The sequence below is a fragment of the Dunckerocampus dactyliophorus genome, chromosome 5 (genome assembly GCF_027744805.1).
Source record: "Dunckerocampus dactyliophorus isolate RoL2022-P2 chromosome 5, RoL_Ddac_1.1, whole genome shotgun sequence".
Lineage (NCBI taxonomy): Eukaryota > Metazoa > Chordata > Actinopteri > Syngnathiformes > Syngnathidae > Dunckerocampus > Dunckerocampus dactyliophorus.
In genome coordinates, this window is record NC_072823.1 from 27,187,439 (window position 1) to 27,208,284 (window position 20,846).

At 40.9% G+C, this 20,846-nt stretch overlaps 1 protein-coding gene across 3 annotated transcripts in view; it reads right to left on the reverse strand.

The window, feature by feature from the left end:
• mon2 (MON2 homolog, regulator of endosome-to-Golgi trafficking) overlaps positions 1–20,846 on the reverse strand; it is a 58,524-nt gene that overhangs the window by 10,734 nt on the left and 26,944 nt on the right. For 2 of the 3 annotated variants that reach the window (XR_008570513.1, XM_054777515.1), the window contains exons 20-34: positions 20,594–20,695; positions 16,134–16,244; positions 14,441–14,616; positions 14,184–14,346; positions 12,942–13,235; positions 12,660–12,858; positions 10,863–11,506; positions 10,166–10,309; positions 8,144–8,161; positions 5,797–5,925; positions 2,678–2,868; positions 1,124–1,184; positions 925–1,048; positions 594–801; positions 240–322 (exon numbers count right to left, since the gene is read on the reverse strand). Coding sequence is in view for 1 of the 3 variants with exons in the window: in XM_054777515.1 (XP_054633490.1) it covers positions 240–322; positions 594–801; positions 925–1,048; positions 1,124–1,184; positions 2,678–2,868; positions 5,797–5,925; positions 8,144–8,161; positions 10,166–10,309; positions 10,863–11,506; positions 12,660–12,858; positions 12,942–13,235; positions 14,184–14,346; positions 14,441–14,616; positions 16,134–16,244; positions 20,594–20,695 (2,647 nt within the window). In the remaining 2 variants the exon portion in view is untranslated. The remainder of the gene's footprint in view (positions 1–239; positions 323–593; positions 802–924; positions 1,049–1,123; positions 1,185–2,677; positions 2,869–5,796; positions 5,926–8,143; positions 8,162–10,165; positions 10,310–10,862; positions 11,507–12,659; positions 12,859–12,941; positions 13,236–14,183; positions 14,347–14,440; positions 14,617–16,133; positions 16,245–20,593; positions 20,696–20,846) is intronic. The other variant, XR_008570514.1, reaches the window with a different exon arrangement.

A 20,846-nucleotide genomic window follows, 5' to 3' on the forward strand; every position in this document is an offset into this window, starting at 1 on the left:
GGAGGGGCAGATTCATTGAGACGGCAAAGGCAATCAAGCTGAAATCATTCCCATGGGCGCATGGAAATGAGTTTTACTCCCTAACACAAACATCCTGAAGGGCACATCCAGGACGCAATTTTAATAACGTCTCACTTCAATCTTCTGCGGCGGCGGAAAGAAATGATTTCTCCTAATTGACCTTGTTGGGCACAAATAGTCATCAAGAGGGTGAGGCGTTTAACGGTTTTAATACTCACCGTTTTCTGGCTGGGTCTTTTTTAGCGAGTCCATCAACGTACTGATAGCTTTCAGGACAAAGATGATCTCTGTCACTTGTTGCCTGAAGAAGACGAAGAAGAAGAAGAAGAAAAAAAAAAACAAAGCTTGTCCATTAATCAGTCATTGGAAATGCACCTGAGGTGGTGCCATTCAGAACGTCATTAACATTGTAGTGGAAATAACACCTCCTCCACTTCCACATACTTCCCTACAGCTTTTTTTTTTTTTTTTTGCTTTCTTTGGCTTTTTGCAGCTTTTTGTGACATATTCCAAAAGAACGACAAACCTCAACAAAGGGGATCATAAACCTATTAACTTCGGATCAAAAATACCTGGGCAGGGGGCAACGTCCGCTCAGCCGCTCGTCCTCCACATAGCGCTGGAGGACGTCCTGCGACCTCTTGAGTAGCACAGAGAGCGCCATGCGCGAGATGTAGCCCTCCTGAGGCGTGGACGCCTTGTTGCTGAAAGAGAACTGCAGCAGCGTCTCAAAGCACACCTTGGAGAAGCCCTCCCGCATCCGTACGTCGATCTCGGCTTCTATTGAAAGACGGAGAGATCATTTATTGTCATGCTGTGGTTGAAGTAGCATTAGTGGCACGCAGGGTCCTGCTAGTGGTACTCATAAAATAAAATAATTGTACAGGTAGCACGGCGTGTCACCTGTGAAAGAAGGTGACTGTGAGTGGATGGAGCCTTTGTTGAGCATGGCCATGATCTGGCCAACAAAGTCTTTGGGGATGAAATTGGCAAATGGTAAAATCTCAGTGCTGATCAGCTGGACCACCTAAAATAGAAAAAATACAACACAGCTGACAAACTTGATAAAAAAAAAAAGTCGTACTGCTTTTATTTAACTTACCTCAACGTCAATGGCTTCATTTTTCTGAAATTCCTGAATGGACAAGTTATCTGGAGGCGAACTATAAACAACACAAACAAAAAATATACTCATATCATTGAGGTTATGTTGCGCAATAAGCTGTACCTTCAACCAATGTCATCAAAATGGCCGCAGGGTAAACTAACATCACATGTAGTAGGGGTGCAAAGATTCGTTCACTACATCGATTTATATCCTACGATTCAACTACATCGATCTGGGTTCTCAAGTTTCCATTCAGGACGACATATACATAGCGATCTAACATCATTTAAAAGGTAATGAATCAATAGTAGGAAATAAAGCATTGGATTTAAGCATGGCAGGCTTTATATGGATGTGTTTTTTTGTTGTGTTTTTTGCACTTTTAACGATAAAGACGTTAAACATTACTCGATTCAGTCTGCCTGTCTGTGATTCATCGTCTTTCAGGTATGTGGTGGTCATGGGAGCTGTAGTGGACCTGTGAAACACAGTTGATTTGCTTCTTCTTCTTTTTACACTGAGCCGTACATAAACGCTGTCGTCGTCATATTGGATGTGGCAAGAGTTGGAGTGGAGAAGATGCCTCATTCATGTGCTGCATGGAAATGTACGATTCGTTTTATTGCCCAAAACAAATGACAGCCAATAACCTTTCCCAGGCAAGACTTAGCAATTACCATTTCTAGTATTTGGCCATTATAACATCATTTTGAGAGCATAATTTGCACATTCCTGTACACAATCCATTCATTGTCATCTCCCACTCTGTCACTATTTTCAGACATACTCGCGTACACATATGCACATACACGAAACATGTCAGTCATGAATGTGTATCCCTGACACACACGCATACACGGGCACACACTGGCAGAACAAATGTATAGTGATGACATTACGGATGTGGGATAGTTGACATTACTTTGTACTAGCAAAGATGTGACTGAAGCATGAGTTATAGTATGTTCATTCGGCCCGCATAGGTGAGAAAGTTTCAACACCTAATTGAAGATACCATATGACATTCATTTGCATCATGTCCCTCACCTATAGGTGCAAAGTGCACGTTTGGATTGCACTATTGGAAGTAAATAATTAATCATGACAAGCTATACCACCCTCAGTTCATCCTGATTTTGTATTGCATTTTTAATTAATTTTTTGCACTCATTGATAATTCATTCTTAAGTATGTTAGAGTTACATAATTTAACCAGATTCCCTTACAAAAACAGGAATGTAGAAAACTTCACCTGCACTGTCCAGTATCCAGGTATTTATTTCACAGTCACACTGGCTGAATTTTTGGCAAAAAAGTTACTGAATCGTTTCATATCGTATCGTTCAAAATTAACCGTCCTTGAATCGTATCAGCAAACACAAATCTTGATACAAATCAAATGATTGTTAAAACAAATTGTTACACCCCTAGCATGTAGCCTCAAATCTTATCTCAAAAATGGGCCGCCCCAGCAAAGTGGAGTAAACACACTTACATGTTCAGAGCTAAGGATCAGCAACAACCACTACTACTTGTGGGAAAGCGTACCTTTTGGTAAAAAGATAGTCTTCAAAGGCGTTGGCCAACTCGGGCCACATGGTGTCAAACTTCCCAGAGGAGGAGTGCTGCCGGGCCACTGGAAGTCCAATGGACAGAACCTTCAGCAGGGACGAGACAGCGAGCTTCCACGTGCTCTCCGATGGACACGCATACTTCAGACCCAGCGGCATTCTCAGTGTCTGGAGATGGTGGGGGTAGGAATGCATGCTGACATTGACAACTCAAGTTTGAAAAACTACTACCTGACATAAAATATGCAGTAAGTGGCAGTCAATATATGCACCACCAGTTGTTTAATTGTGGAATTCAACCTGTACACTCCTGATCGAAAACTTAGGACCAGTTGAAAAATTGCTAGAATTTGCATTTTGCACATTTGGATCTTAATGAGGTTTTAAGCAGAGCTACAATATGCAAAAACAAGACTTGGGAGTGAGACAAAAAAAGAGGAGCTTGTAATTAAAAAAAAAAAAAAAAAAAAAAAAAAGAAATAGGTTGTTTATCACCTGATCAAATGTTTAGGGCCATCACTCAAAAACTAACAAATAACTCTCCAAACCAGAACAAAAAATGTTCTCAGTAGGACTCAGTAATGAGTAGCTCCACCGTTCTTGTTAATCACTTCAAAAATGGCTTTGGGCATGCTTGATGTGAGTGTTTCCAGGAGGCTATTGGGAACATTGCTCCAAGTGGTGAAGATGGCTTCATGAAGGGCATCAACTGTCTGGAACTGATGGCCATTTTTATAAACTTCCCTTGCCATCCATCCCCAAATGTTCTCTATGGGATTTAAATGAGGGGAACATGCAGGATGGTCCAAAAGAGTGATGTTATTCTCCCTGAAGAAGTCCTTGGTCAAGCCAGCATTGTGAACTGCAGCGTTGTCCTGTTGAAAAACCCAGCTGTTACCACACAGACGAGGGCCCTCAGTCATGAGGGATGCCTGCTACATCTGCACGTGAGCTTCAGCCGTTTGACGACCCCGCACCACCTGAAGCTCCAGTGTTCCATTGAATGAAAAAGCACCCCAGATCATGATGGACCCCCCCCCTCCACTGTGCCGGGTAGAAAACATCTCAGGTGGGATCTCCTTGTCATGCCAGTAACGTTGGAAGCCATCTGGATCGTCAAGGTTACATTTTTTCTCATCAGAAAATAAAACTTTTTTCCACCTTTCAATGTCCCATGTTTGATGCTCCCTGGCAAAGTCTTGTGGCGTTGAAGGAGACGAGGTCTTTGAATTTTTTTTTTTTTTTTAAACCCTTTTCCCGCAGATGCCGTCTGATGGTTATTGTGCTGCAGTCGGCACCAGTAAGGGCCTTAATGTGGGTGGAAGACCGCCCTGTGTCTTGATGGACATTGAGCCGGACAATTGAATCCTCCGGGTCAGCGCAGGTATGATTTTTTTGGATCTACCACCTTTTTTGTTCCATAATGCTCAGAATCTTTCAAAAACCTTAGAATGACTGTCTTACTGCACCCAACCTCAGCAGCAATGGCACGCTGCAAGAGGCCTTGCTTATGCAGCTCGACAATCCAACCACGTTCAAAAAGAGAAAGCTTCTCAGCTTTATCCATCAGGAGGGCATGACAGTGTGAATGCCTGACAGAAAATGAACATTTTGAGCTGATTTTGGCTTTTATAGCCTGGTCTTAAACTTTTGATCAGGTGATAAACAGCCTATTTCAGTTTCAGTTAGCAAAATGCAAATTCTAGCAATTTTTCAACTGGTCCTAAGATTTCGATTAGGAGTGTATTTTCCACAAATAAATGCCTCAAAAGTCAACAAGACGAGACAATACACACAATTGGGTCCAAGAGAACATAACGAAACAAGATTTTAACATTAATTTTAAGAAAAGTACAATGACAAAATATGACAGGACAGACTTTTTCATTTAACCGAGCCACAAAACAATGCAGGTGCGTTTTGAAATGTTATGAAATGTGAAACGTGAGTGTGAATGATTGTTTGTCTATATGTGCGCTGCGACTGACTGGCGCCCAAAGTCAGCTGGGATAGGCTCCGGCATACCCCGCGACCCTAGTGAGGATAAGCGGCATAGACTATGGATGGATGGATGGATAAATGCATGATGCAAGAAACACTTACATGCGCACCCTTACTCGCTAAATATAGTGACCATGTCACTAATTTGTCAACACAGATCTCTTCTATGCCGAACATCTACGTGGGTTGATCTGACAAATCTTAAGTAAAATTTGATCAAATGCTTCAATATCAAATGTTTAACTCAGATGGAAAAAAACAGCCACATGTTACTCGCTGATGCTAGGAACACCGAGGTAGGTTGGATTGCACTTAATGTGCACTTCCAATAATGCCTTGCACACTACCGCTTCCATATTACCTTTATTATCATTCACAGTAACGATGCCATAGTTCACAGTCTTGATTGGCTTCTGGCTGCCCTGTTCTCGTCAAGCTTTTTTCTAATGAGATTTCATGTGACGAGACCATTAGTATTGGGAAATTTTGGCTGTTGTCTTTGGAGTTTCCACCACTGCAACCTAAACGAGTCGGTCTTGCCTTGATGTTGTGGAGACAGATGGAGTGGGAGTGACATTTATATACATAAGTGGGGAAGTTTTTCCATAGGCCCTTGGCAAATGAGCGCTCTTAGCTTTGATGTTTCCTAAAAGCAGAGCACTTAAATGTAGCCTCATATAAAAAAAAAAAATAAAGCTATTTTACATTTTTGTGACAATCGACACAAAGCGACAATTTTGAAGTTGCCAGTGAAAGTGGAAAGCATCAAGAGTAAACATCTGCATGTGACGTTATCGTTACAGCATTTAAGAGTAAGCCAATTCAGCGAGGCCATGCTGAGCTGGCATTTTGCTGATGTCAGCAAATAGGAAACACCTGCTTGCACTTCAATAATGGGGGAACGTTCCGCTCAGCTTGTCCTCTGTTCAATGTTAGAATCTATTATTAGACTTAGAGAACCATCCGTGAGCATCACACATAACCTTCAGAGACACTTTCAATGATAATCGGCAGCTTACAAAAAAAAAAACCCAAACAGATGTAGAAGCTGTAAGAAACCCCTGTGTTTAGCATGCGGGGCTAACAACAGCCCACCTTGATGATGCCCTGCAGGACCTTCTCATTGATGACAGCCTTGTGGCACGCCGTTTTATGGTAGAGGTCAACCACCACCTCCAAGGAGCGCTCAGCAAAGGGCACGTAGTTTAAGGCAACCCACTCCGCCTGCAGGAAAGAAAACATTACATGGAGTACAAAAAAAAAAATCCAATCAAATAATGATGTGTACAAATAAAATACATTGCATGTTATATACACATGTACATTAGCCAAGTACATTATATACAGATACAGGGTGATTCAAAAAGAATGCGCCAAACACACATGTGCACACACACACACACACACACACACACACACACACACACACACACCTACACACAGTGGTGGGAAAAAGTGTCCCCCCGCCCGATTTATTTTTTTTGCATGTTTGTCACACTTAAATGTTTCAGATCAAAAAAATTTAAATATTAGTCAATGACAACACAACTTAAGACAAAATTTTTAAATAAAAGTTTTTATTATTACGGGAGGAAAAAAACCTACATGTCCCTGTGTGAAAAAGTGATTGCCCCCTAAACCTAATAACTAGTTGGGCCACCCTTAGCAGCAACAACTGCAATCAAGCGTTTGCGATAACTTGCAATGAGTCTCTTACAGTGCAGACATTCTCCTTCACGACATTTTGGTAGACAGCAGAATTCATGGTTCCATTTATCACAGCAAGTCTTCCAGGTTCTGAAGAAGCAAAACAGCCCCAGACCATCACACTACCACCACCATATTTTACTGTTGGTATGATGTTCTTTTTCTGAAATGCGGCCTTACTTTTACGCCAGATGTAATGGGACACACTCCTTCCAAAAAGTTAAACTTCTTCTGGTAGTCATGAACACTGACCTTAACTGAGTCAAGTGAGGCCTGCAGTTCTTTGGATGTTGTTGTGGGGTCTTTTGTGACCTCTTGATGAGTCGTCGCTGCACTCTTGGGTTAAGTTTAGTTGGCTGGCCACTCCTGGGAAGGTTTCCACTGCTCCATGTTTTCGCCATTTGTGGATAATAACTCTCGCTGTGTTTTTCTGGAGTCCCAAAGATTTAGAAATGGGTTTATAACCTGATAGATTTCAATTAATTGGGGGGAATCACTTTTTCACACAGGCCCATGTAGGTTTGGATTTTTTTTCTCCCTTAATAATAAAGTTTAATTAACTGCATTTTGTGTTCAGTTGTGTTGTCATTGACTAATATTTAAATTTGTTTGATGATCTGAAACATTTAAGTGTGACAAACATGCAAAAAAAAAAGAAGAAATCAGGGAGGAGGCAAACACTTTTTCACACCACTGTATGTGTGTGTAAATAAAATGATTATGGATTTTGTAATTTTCTATACACAAACACACAATATCTGATAAATATTGCATCACCCTTACTAAATACTGGTAATTTTAAGAACAATAATACTAAATATTATAATAAAAAAACACTAATAACAAATTAACTAGATAAATAAAACAAATGAAATAAAAGGCACATGTAATAAACTAACAGGCTTTTGTTTAGATGTGCTAGTAACTTCAAAGCAAGTGCTGCTGTGTTGCAAAGACACCCACCACTTCATTAGGTACACATGCACAATTTAATGAGCAACAGAGTTTTGAGAGCGGTATTAATGAAAGAGCATGTTTATTATTGTGTTTGCAGCCTGTCGGTATGATGCCAGGTGTACCTCATGATGTGGCCAGTGAGTGTGTATCTTATATAAAGACAAAAGTAGCATAAAGATATCACCCTGCTCCACAAGACACAGTACATAGTAAAAGCTGTTATAATTGTCCAGCCAGGAAGAAGTGATTCTGGTAGTCTAGTGGTAGTCCTGGTAATAATATTATTATAGGTTGTAGAAGGACTCGGGTTTAGCTCAAGTCCACAAAGAAACCATGGCGACAGTAACTAATTTAAAATGTATGCTTATATAATAGCTCAATGTGTAAGTAGTCTGGCTTACACTCGCCATGCTGGACTAAAATGCACCTTTAGTTGCATTTTTGCATTTTTGTTGAATATTGTTCTTTTCCTTTCCTTTCTTTCCTGGTAAAATACAAAATGAACAGCTTTAATAGGGTTTAAATCAGCCCAAGCAGTAGGAAGGAACAAGTAGGAAAAGTAAAGGGAACCACACAAACGTAATCAGCATCAACAAAGGTGACAGCGCACAGGAAGTGTGAGCAGCAGGCAGAGGGTGGAGCGAGCCAGAGGATCCCATGCAAGATCTCTCATGGTCTCCATGGAAGGGAAGCTTTGATACGCGAGCGGTACAGTGCAGTCAGGAAGAGTAACAAATACAGAAGTGGGGTGGGGGGTGGTGGGGATGATGGAACTCACCGGGGCAAACAGCTGGATCTAAAACAACGGTTATCCAGTCAGTGAGTGGTCCCGAGAAACAGAATGAGAAGAGATGTGGCCATTAAAAGTGCTGTTTCACTTAGACAATCCGCAGCGCTTTTTGTGGTCTGGATGAGTCAGTGGAGTCATCCAGACAGATTTATGGGGCAGCAGCTAAAGACCACCTGCAACTTTTGTTTGGCTGTCTGACCCTCTCATTTCAACAACATAAAGACAGAGCCACATGGGGAAATCAGGCAGAATTAGTAGTGGAAATGTTTACTAGCATGATTGCCTCAGGCTGCTCAGTGTTAGATGATGAACAGAAAGCACAAAGGAGCCTCCAAAGTCCAACGCTATCTGATTTGTTCACATTAAGGTACAAGTTTACAAGTGAATGATCATTGGGTCAAACTCTTACTGTTCTTAACCTTACAGGCAATGTTTGAAGTCACTTTTGTTGCCACGAATTGTAAAAAGAAGTTCACCCCTGTATTACACAAACTAAACATTTTGTACTGATCGTTAACTTTCCATATGCTTCCTGTCATATAGGAGATCTTTGACTAGTGTTTTTTTTAAAGTTGGTCCCCAAAAAGAGCAGTGTGCCCTTGTCATATAGAGGATCTTTGACTAGCATTTTTGCAGTCGCTCCTTAAAAACAGTAGCTCGCGTCTGTCATATACAGGATCTTTGACTAGGTTTTGTTTTTGTAGCAGATCCTTGAAAATAGCAGAACACGCCTGTAATATAGAAGATGTTTGCCTGGGTTTTCTTTTTGCAGTAGGTCCTTAAAAATAGCAACACGCTCCTGTTATATGCTGTTGTTTGTGTATGAGAATGTCTTATTATGCAGAATAGACAAAGTGTAACTTAACCATGTAACGGAGTTCCTACTAACCTGAGTGCAGAAAGTTGATGGTTTGATTTAGAATATTGTGTTTTTTTTTATTTATTTATTTATTTTTTAAACAGACTCTCTTCAGTGCAATAGTAATTTATTGACGGTCTATACTATGAAACAACCAGTGATTTGAGCGACACTTCCCATGCAAGCTCCCCGCACCATTACAGAGCAGTCCGGGCACAGTCCAGAATATCCAACTGCCAACGTGAAATTAACAGTGACGGAGACGAATATCCAACATCCAACGTGAAACTAACTTCACCACGGTAAGCAGTAAGCACGGTGAATGGAGTAACACTTAACGAGGGGTCTGGTCAACTTCCTGGCTAAAACTAGCATGAACGTTAATTTTTTTGTCTTGTGAAAAAGTACACTGCCTTACGTTAGCCGGATATTTGAGTTGGCCACCGTATTCGCAGTATAAAGTATAATTTGTTTGCTGCTTCAATGTTGACATAAGATCGATGTAATTTATTGTTTTACTTAACTGCCTGGTTGGAAGAAGCGTAAAAGACACGGCACTCCACTTCTTCTTCGTTGGTGTTATGCCATCATTTTTGCCGGTCGGCACCGAACGTAGGCATCGAAAACATTTTTAAATAACGATTCTGGGAGAATCGGAATGTTAGCACAGGTTCCAATCGATGCTTGATGCCCAACCATATTTATGTCTTGATCATCCATTTAGTGAGGTAAAAAAGTGAAGGTATTACAAAATAAGAGTCATAGTGAAGGGAAAATTCTGGTCACCACGGTCCTAAGCTTTCTAATAATGTGAGCCCCAGAACAGTTTAGTTGAATAGTCCTGGCTTAGATACTCACTAAAACGTAAGTCTTGTGTGACACCAAGATGACGCTGTGAAAAACTGTGACTTAAGGGGCTCCAGTGCACTCAGACAACAAGAATGACACTTATGGCTCAAGGTCAACATGTCCAATGGGTTTCTCTGGGGAAGCATTCGAGCTATTAGAAAGTGAGCCAGCAAGAGGAAGCATGGGGAAGGGAACATAGCTCCAGGTTACAAATAACCTGTCAGGCTTATAAAATTTCACAAATGAATGAGAACATAACTGATGAGGCAGGACAAAAGGGATGATTGTTGATTGAATAGTACCTGGTTGTATTTGGCATTGGCCACGTGTTTGGTTTCCATCCTGCCGTACTGCGGAGGCTTGCAAGAGAACTCCACGAAGAGCAGCAGCTGCTCAAAGATGGCCGGGTACATGACCTGCAGGTTCTCCGGGCCCACACAGATGGCCTGCAGCGGGGAGGAACAAACACTGCTGACATCCACCGTGGGACTACATACTGGAATACATCACTGAGCGAGGCCCACGCGTTATTTCCTGGACGTAATGTGACACAGAAATGTGAGAAAGAAGGGGCGTAAACGTCTACATTTATAATTCCTATTAGCGTTGGAATACTGCTTGGAAATTCAATTAAAGTAGAACTGATTCATAATGATTTAAGGGCATTTTGTCCTTTCAACGGGAACATCTTTAATGATTAGACAATTTATATTTAGACTACTAGATAAAAAAAAGACCTCACAAATCTTTACGGGAAAACGATTTAACAAATACAGTTAATCAGTGGTATACTATCCCTACAAAAAACAAAATCACAGAGGCTGTAAAGTGGAAAAATACAGAAAGTGGTGGTTAATGGCACTGCCTGTTATTTTTCTTCAGGGAAAAAAATTTGGTGTCTACTTGAGGTTTATTAGTTCAACACACCTGTCAATTAATTGGGTTATGGCATCCATTAGTGAGCAGGCCAGTATTTGAGGAAAATGTTTTTCATCTCACCTTTTGCAGAACATCCAGAGCAGTGAGCACAGATTCTTGCAGGCTGGTGAGCACGGCCTCAGTGTAGGAGGGCAGTATGAAGGGGGAAGCGTCGCTGCTGATAGGCACCGACACGGCACCGTGGAGGATGACTCCCAGCTTCTTCAGGTCCTCCATGCTGAAGTTGCCCTTGATGTGCTGGTACAGCGCCGGGAAAATCTGAATCAGCGCCGTGAGGAACGGCTGGCTGGGGATGAAGGAGAGCTTCTCCGATTGGCCGCTGGGTGGCCTTGTGCTGTCCGTTCCCGTCCGGTACCAAGTGTTCCACGCGGACCACCACAAGCCCAGGTCCTCCAAGGCCGACTCCTCCCCTGGCGGAGGGGCCTGCAGCTCGGCGCCGTTGTATCGCGTCAGACGTTCCACCAGCGAATCCGAGCGCACAAGAGGTCTGCCGGGACCTGACGCTGACAGTGGATCGATGAGGACCGGGGGGACGCCCATAGCGGCGAGGGCGTCTCCTGCTTTGTCTGAGTCTTTCACGGGTGTCACAATCTGGAGGATCTCTTGAAAGCTCTTGAGCGCGGCCAGGGAGACTTCGTTATTCTTGCTGAGCGCCGCCGACTGGATGTGGTTGAGGAGAACCTCCCAGGCCTCAAAGAAATCACCTACGGGAAGAGGGACACATGTTAGCATGGGCAAAAGGTATGCACTGTACTACGGGTTTTTACTGTATGCAACTAATATTGATTACACTTCTATGCTGTCCCTTTACATCGCCCCCTTATGGCCACTAAAAAGAATATCGGTAGAAAGGACAATACGGTAATCCTTTAACTGTGGTTAATTGGTTTCAGACTGAATCGTGATTTCCGCCAAGTAGGATTCCTTATTTGTAAATGGAATATAATTTCATAGATAGGAGTATAGAAAACTTGTTCACTGACTTCTACAGTAAATACGCTTTTTAACATTATTAGAGCCCACTAGACATAGTTACCTTTGCACTCCTATTACCCATTATGGCCGACATAATAAGAGAAAATAAAACATAAGACATAAATAAGACATAATATACACTCACACATATTTTAGCATTGTGTTCCTTGTTACTTTTTTTCATTTTCAGTTTTTGTACAGTACTTCCTGTGGTGGTTATTGATAGATGACATAGTGACCAGTATAGAATACTACATAACACATCACGTCTTTCAACGTGTCTTCTGAATGCCTAATACATTAATCCCTCATTCATCGCGGTTAATTGGTTCCAGACTGGGTCGTGAGTTAAGTGTATTCAAAACCTGTTTATGACCTTCTAAATTTGTTTTTGTAACATTATTAGGACTCTGCAGACATAAAATACCACCCAAAATAGTCACCTTTACACTCCTATTACCCAGCATAGTTGACATAATAAGAGAAAATAAGTCATATACAGTATGACATAAATAAAACATATCGACTCACACGTTAGCATTGGGAGCGTTCTTTGTTGTTGTTCTTTTTTTAACATCCTGTTCTGGACACGACTTCCTGCAGGGGCTATTGTCTCATCAATGTAATATTATTTACACCTTGTGTCCAGTGTACAAAACTACACATCATCACAATGTTATTAAATGAGTCTTCTGAATGCCTTAAATTTGTATTTTACTTAATTTAGGACAAAATACATAACATTTGCTTACATATGCACCTTTTGTGACCAATAATAGACCGTATTCTACCATAAAAGAGCAAGGATTCAGTAATATATTTATGAAAAAAGTCGGCCTCTGTCTCAGCCATTTTTCGGTGAATGAATTTCCCTCGACTCACCTAATTGTTGGAGGAAGTAGCGCCTTGTGTTGAAAATGCGCGCCACCCCAGCGAGAGTCAGCACCCAGGTCTCCGCCCACTGTTTCTCCGCTGTGTCACGAGAGTGGTGGATGAGGATGTTGCCTCCGCCAGACTCGATCTTCTCTTTGTCCGCCGTGGTGGACGACTTCCTCACACAGTCCAGCAAGTGGAACAACACCTGGTGGTGACACGGACATTAAAAAGACTTGTATATTTAAACTCTTTTGGTACGTGAAAATGACATCAGTGTTGGTACGCTACCTTCCAGACCACAATATGCCACGTTGGCTGCTGCAGCAAAGTCCCATGCGCGGCGATGGTGGAAAACAACGTCTGTCCGGCACTTTTACGCACAGCGGGCCTTGGATCCACACACAGCTCGCCTAGCTTGGCGTACAGGCACAACCACAGGCAGTCGAAGGGAGGGGCCGGGTGGAAGGGCCTGTTCAGGGTCTCTCCTCTCTCCCGGGCCTGCTTCTGCTGGGCCTCCTCCTCCCTCTCCAACTCGTTTGTGATGGCATCACCCCTTTGGAAGAAGTAGTCTGAGATGTTCCACTGTGAGGGGAAAATAAATGATTAAGAGGTGTATGTCAAGACTGTTGTCCACATCTGACACGCACAAACATATATGATTATTATATGTTAATAATGTCCTGTCATCTATAAAAGTGCATTTGCAAAGTGCATGACATCTTGGAAAAACCTTTGTGATGGACATGATACCGCCTCGGACCAGCACCAAGCTAGTTGAGCCCGTCCTGTGTATCCTGTGTCCACTACTCGGAGGACACGGAAGGCTTCGCTACAAATCTTAAAATAAAGCTAAGCCAACTATCCAACTGTCAACTACAGAGTGCACACTAATATGATGTTCATAATGGCCTGTCATCTATAAAAGTGCTTTAAAGGTCCCCTATTAGGCAGAAGTGACTTTTTAATGACGTTCTAACACTAATAAATGAGAAACATCAAATAACAACATCACCTCCCTCCGTTGTTTGCTTTGTGATACCACCTCAGAGCTGCCTCAAGCAAGATGAACCTGCCCTGTCCAATACTTGAAGAACATTAAAAAAAAAATTTCACAAGACATCTTGGAATAAAGCTCTGCCAACTATCCCCGAGTAAGCTGCAGAGCGCAAACTAATAAGACGTTCATAATGTCCTGTCATCCATAAATTGTCAGTAGCGCAATTAAAGATCCCCTATTATTCAATAGTGAGTTTTTAATGATGTTCAATAGTATGTGCCCCTACCAGTGTGAGAAACATAAAACATCTGAATCATCTCCCTCACTTGTTTGAGTTCATAAAGGGAAAAAACTCCTTCCTCATGGACATGATACCACCTTTGACCCACCCCTAGTTAAATGAGCCCGCCTTGTGTATCAGTCCACTATTTGAAGAAGGACTTTATTTAAAAAAAAAAAAGAGGCTTTGCTACACATTTTAAAATAAAGCTCTACCTTTAAGTAGAAAGGAATAAAGAAATATGGGTGTGTACCAGAAGGCCGATAGAGGTGAGGCTGATATTGAGCTCCTGGTTCTGTAGCCCGAAACTTCCAGCTACATCCACTACAATCTGGAGGCACGTGCAAGGCATGGTGGGGAGGAAGTCGGTCACCACCAACTGCAGGCACTGGAAGGCTGTTCGGATCAAAGACTCACTGTGGGAGAACACACCCGGGACACAGTTCAGATTGAACGTTTGTCAAGGTGCTCCTCACAAAGATGCAAATACCTTATCCCGTGCACTCTTACCCTTGATCATTGCGGATGGCTCCTATGACGCCCAAGACGAGGGGCCAGCCGGGGCCCAGGCTGTCCCCCTGGCTCTGGAGGATCTGCAGGACGCTCTCCAGCTGCTTCTGCCGGATGTCTGCGTGCAGCACGTTGGACAACTCCTTCAGGGGGTTTAGCAGCAGAAGCTGCAGCCGCTTCAAAAAAAGAATAATAATACGTGGCTGAAGAAATCATTTTTCTGAGGTTTTTGTAGTTGTATAGCTGTATATTCAGTGTCTCCTACCCTTACACTACACACACACGGGGTGTCCTAATGTTTCTACTCCTGAGATGATGTACACAAAAGAGTGAACATTTGTCAAATCATGCACCAATACTGTGTTGCCTGTGCTATTATTTTTCTGACAAATACAACAACATGGCGTTGCTGTTATTAGCCCCATTAGTAGCCTTGTGCAACTTTAATGTGTTTAGTTCACCAAGAAATTTGGTACACACTGACAAGCACGTGTGTAAAATTTAAGCGAGATTGGTTGAAAAACATGGCTGCCTTCACGCAAAACAGGTGTGACTTAGCAGCTAATTGTTCATTAGTCATTGGCCATTTGACTAATGATTATGAACCTTTGCAGTTATTTGTATTACTTGCATGCTAGCACGAATTCCAAAGCATTTTGACGAGAACTATGAAAGTTAATTTGTTTCTTTATTACCAAAGCTTTTTTTACACTATGAATTTATGCAATTCCATTTTTTGCATTGGAATTTTGTGAAGTTATTTATTTTATTTTTTTTTACATTATTTTATGTTGAAAATTTCATTGAGTGAAAATTTGTAAGCAAGATGCATGTGTTTTGAAATTCAGTTTATTAAAATACCGACTATAAAAATTCTGTTTGCTAAAATACAGTTTTTAAAAATGTGTTGATAAAAAATCAGTTTATAAAAATGAATTGCAAATAAATACTCTGTGGTCTGACGAGACAAAAGTTGAACTTTCTGGAAAGTGTGTGTCCCATTACATCTGGTGTAAAAGTAACACCGCATTTCAGAAAAAGAATATCATACCAAAAGTAAAATATGCTGGTGGTAGTGTGATGGTCTGTAATAAATACAGTTTCTATACACCTCCTGGAAATTAGGACAAAATCAATCGATTGTGTCTCAGAGCCAGCCACTCAGCTATAAAAACGCAAAATCACATGATATGGGTCTCACAAAACCCAGAAGTGTTTCAGTTTTTAAATATTGAAATTTGTAGAAAAGTTTTGAATTTTTTTTTTGTTTTCTGAATTTTTATAAATAGAACTTTAAAACACCAGAATTTAACAAACCAAATTTTAAATTACACACACTTTGCTTAGGTATATGAATTTTTAATTTAAATACAATGTTCCACTTAATTTGATATAAAAAAAATTCAGTTCTCAAAACTGAAACGCAAAAAATTCTGCTCCATAAATTCTGAGTTGTAAAAAAATCTTCAATGTGAAAGAAACAAATTAACCTTCATAAACAACCCATATGTCCTAATTTTACATGCAATGAGATGTAGCATTGAGCTAACTATAGCAGTATATAATTGTAGTAAGCTAAATAGAATGGAACACAAACGGATAGTGATTATGCATTGATACAGATGGACGGAAACCTTTAGTAGGAGGCCGACAATGATACCCAGTGCCATCAATAATACAGACTTTTGAGTACCTGATTTTGGCTAAGCGGCGGCTCATGCTTGTAGTCCAGGCCGGCTTTGATGAGGGCCGTTAGCGCCTCAGCCCCCCACTCCCTCATCCTGGAGTTGGGATGCTGGCAGACCTGCAGGTCACATCACACATACGCACAAATGCTAACACCAGAATGGACAGCAAGAAAGGAAACGTTTGTAAAAGTGTGGGGCAGATTGGTGTGCCCTTCTTTTAAGCTGCATCAGATTTCTGTGTGTGTGTGTGTGTGTGTGTGTGTGTATTAAATAAAACATGTGACAACATAGAAGGATGCGTTGCGACATACAAGTGTAATCACATATTTATATAGACACACATGGAGATGCCAAGCTAAGCAGAAGAATGATGCCACGTCCACGCACACGGCCTTAAAAACATGTAATTACCGTAAATTCCGGTGTATGAGGCTCAAAAGTCAGACCTAATAAATATACAAACAAGTACCGATATGATTGATTGATTGATTGATTGATTGATTAAAGTTTAACGACACTATCAACACAAAGTGTCATGTAAGTGTCTGGACCTTAATGTGTGAAGTTATTAATGACAAAACTTGTTTCTCAGGAGTGTAATCTATCAATTTAATGAGGAAGTAGAGCTTGTAAGATAGAAAATGTGATTTACTTTTCCGGGAAAAATTCCCTACTCTTTTCGAACAGAGAAGCAGGTTTTTTAACGTGCAAATGGTGTGACTTTTCTTTATACGGGACCGACGGCTTAAAGTCTCCTCTGTAAGACTAGATACTGAATAAAATGGCCTGCCAAAGGGCCTGTTTCCATTATCTAAAACCTAATAAAAAGATTATTCTCATCTATGATGCATGATCGTGAAACTTCGCTGAACAACGTTTTCAGATCAGGAATATGAGCAAACTCAATGCATTCAAGAAGAGTATGTTTAATTGAGAGTGTATAATTACATGATATACAACAGGGAGGATTTTCTGCTGCAAGTAAATAGGAGTGTGATAAGCGTGAATGACCAATTCGAATACGAGTTAGCACAACGTCTTCCTGTCGCTCAGCTTACGGGATTGTAGTATGTGGTTCGATTATAGGCTGATGTTGGTAGAGTTTATTACCGGGATTTAAATCCCATGACGCTTGCCACTTCATTTTTATGTAGGCATTAATCTTTGGTTTTAGGTCTGTATAGGGTATCTTCATTTCTGTTACAGCCATATTAAGTGCCTCTTTTGCTAACATCAGCTTTTTCATTCCCTTTGATACTTATATGGCTCGGTATCCAAACAAAAACTACCAGTTTAGACAATACACCGACTTTGTATAATGATTCTAGAAACTGTACAATATAGGGATGTTTAAGATCTCTACATTGTAAAGCCATTAGACTAGACAGAGAGTCTGTGAAAATAACTAATTGTTTTCCATCAGTGTTTTGTATTATACCCAAAGCCATTTTCAAAGCCATTTTCAAAGCCAACAACTGTGGCTTTGTATATGGAATATGGAAGCACTGCCTGGCAATCTCACCTGTTCTTTTATTGTGCCACCAATACAGGCTGATCCTACTTTATTGTGATCTTTTGATCCATCTGTATAGATAGCATGGTAGTTCCTATATTTCCGTCTTATTTCTCAGAATCTATCCAGATAGACCAGGTCACTTGTAAACGCCCTTTTTGAATGTTGTTAATGTCAAGTCAATTAAAGGTTCGCTGATCACCCAAGGAGAAATATTGGGTACTAAGAATGGAGAAATATCAGTGGTACCAAGAACTTGCATTAGAGCTTCTCGAACACGAAAGCCAAACGGTTTGATGGAAGATGGTTTAAGGTTATAAAAACCCCCATATTGTGGTCTGAAGGTATTTTCATACGTTGGATTTAATGGGTTTTTCTTTAATTTGGTTGCATAGTTAAGAGATAGTTTTTGATATCTTAAATACAGAGGAGGCTCATTTGCCTCCACATACAAGTTTTCCATAGGAGAAGTACGAAAAGCTCCAAGGCAAAATTCTAAGTCCTTGATTTTGTATTGGTTTTAATTTCTCAAGGTAGGACTTTCGAGCAGAGCTATAAACTGCACAGCCATAATCAAGTTTTGATCTGACTAAAGACCTATAGAGACGTAGCAGGACGGTGCAATCCGCACCCCGATCCATTTTAGATACTACCTTTAAAAGGTTTAAGGCTTTATGGCATTTTTGCCTCACATGATCAATATGAGCCTTAAAGGTTAGCTTGTTATCAAATACCAGGCCAAGATATTTTGTTTGTTGGGTAACCAGGATGACAGAACCATTTATTTTAACTTCTGGGTCAGGATGTAAAGACCTTTTATTGCAGAAGTGAATGCATACCGTCTTTGTTCTTGAGAAGCGAAAACCATTTTCATCAGCCCACTTTTCGATTCTATTTAGGCAGTTCTGTAAAGTTGTGTCTATGGTCGGCATATTCTCCGAAGAGCAAGAAAAGTCGTCCACAAACAATGATCTGTCGAACCTAAATAAATTATCTTTAACAAAAACAAAGTAACAGAAAGTATGCTACCCTGAGGAACTCCCATTTCTTGATTGTATAATTTTGAGAGGCTCGATCCAAGGCGACGTCAGAACACTCGATTACAAAGGAAGTTTTTAATGAAATTCGGCAGTCTGCCTCTTAACCCAACATTATGGAGACCTCTCAGAATACCATACTTCCAGGTGGTGTCATATGCCTTCTCAAGATCAAAGAAGACAGACACCACATGATGACCTCGAATAGTGCCATTACGAATAAAAGTCTCTAGTCGAATAAGCTGATCAACAGTACTTTGATTTTGTCGAAAGCCACTCTGATATTTAGTTATAAATCTTTCCCTTTCTAAAAACCAAACCAACCGAGTATTGATCATTCTCTCCATTGTCTTGCAGAAGCAGCTCCTCAAAGAGATAGGCCCATAATTTGTTGGTTTTGATGCATCTTTTCCAGGCTTTGGGATTGGAATAATGATAGCCTCCCGCCAAGAAACGGGAAAAACACCCGTTCTCCAAATTCTATTAAAAATATCCAGTACAACTGAAAGAGACACATCAGGCAAATGCTTTAAAACTGATAAAGTACCGATATGAGTATAAAATAAAAAATACATATATTTTTAAGTTTTCCCAAAATGCAATGCATCTGAGCAAACATTTCATTGGCGGACAAGTAGCATAGAAACTAGATGGATAGATGGATGGTGCTGCATTGCTGCCTCTGCCGTTATTGACTGGCTGACATTATTGCAGCGCCCCGGCAGGCACCAATGAATGCTCTGCCCAGACGCAATGCAGAGCTACCGTTTCCTCACTGACGTGCAAGCAGCACAGTATTTAAACAATTAGCAGTAGTTCTGAAACAAAGGTGATGTCGCGAGATTAGAATTTAGCCATAAATTAGCGGCACCGTTGTATAAGACAAAGGGTTCAAAGTTTAAGAAAACAGTAGCGGTGTATACACGAGAAATTACGGTATACATTTTGACTCTTTGTCCACATGCAGATGGAATGATTGCCCTTTTGCTAGGTAAAATTGCCTTAAAGACAAAGGTTACAGTGCCATCTGAAGCTTTGACATGTACGCTACTTTACAGCTTGCAAATATGCTTTAAAGTGGAATGACTGGTGTGAACTGATACTTTGTCGTACTTCATTTAAGAATACCCTTGTGGCAGTGGACGTGACACATTCTCTTTTTTTCCATCACATCAAAAAATAAACAATATGGTAAAAATGCTTGCATAATACTCTCCATACATGTACAGATTAACATGGCTACTTCATAGCATAACTTGAAGCTAGCAATTTCATCTCTAAACCTTGTGGGATTTTAAAAATGTGTGCATATCAGGGGTGTCCAAAGTGCCACACGGGCGACATGTGGGCCTGTTTCAGTAAATTTTTTATGAGAGAACTATGCAGAAATAAATAACCGTAAATATGGGGAAAAATACCAAAAAAGTAAAAATGTTAATACAAAAAACGAATCGTAACACAAAGCTTTGTCTTTTTTTTTTTTGCCTTGGATTTTTCAGTATGCGGCGCTCGGTGGAAATCATTTGTACACCCCTGGTGCGCGTGAAGCCCGCAGACAATCAAAACCTCACACTGCCAACATGAAAGTTAAAAGACTGATGGAGAACAACATCATGACTCGGCAGCCTCTTAACTCCGACACGTTGAGATGGAGGGAGGAGCAGATTGCGGACAAGAGGGCGGGGGAGACAAAGATTGAATAAAGCCAAATATTTTTGGATGAAAGTATCATCGCTTACCTTCTGCAAAACAGACAGGAAGAAAGAAGAGTGGGGAGATAGAGAAAGAAAAATGTGAAGAAAACATTTGAACTTTTCTTAAGAGAAAATCCTCTTTCAGCTGCTCATAATATCAGCGTTTAATGTTGAAATATTTCTTAGTGTGTGCATTTATAAGCAGGAAAGGCAGACGTTACCTCCAGTAAGTGTCCAGTCAGAGGTCTCCACAGGATCTCTATACGGTCCATGTTGACCAGGCCCGTCTCGAGCAGCTTGGCCACAGCAAACAGGGATGGCTCCTGGAGATGACACATTTAAATATGGATATCCCTAAAACCTGTTCATAAGCACCAAATGTGAAACAAATCTATTATCTTCTTCATTTGTTTCCCCTGCCTTTGAGAGAAGAGACCTAATGAAGGACAAACCCCCTTCTACACTGACCCGCCC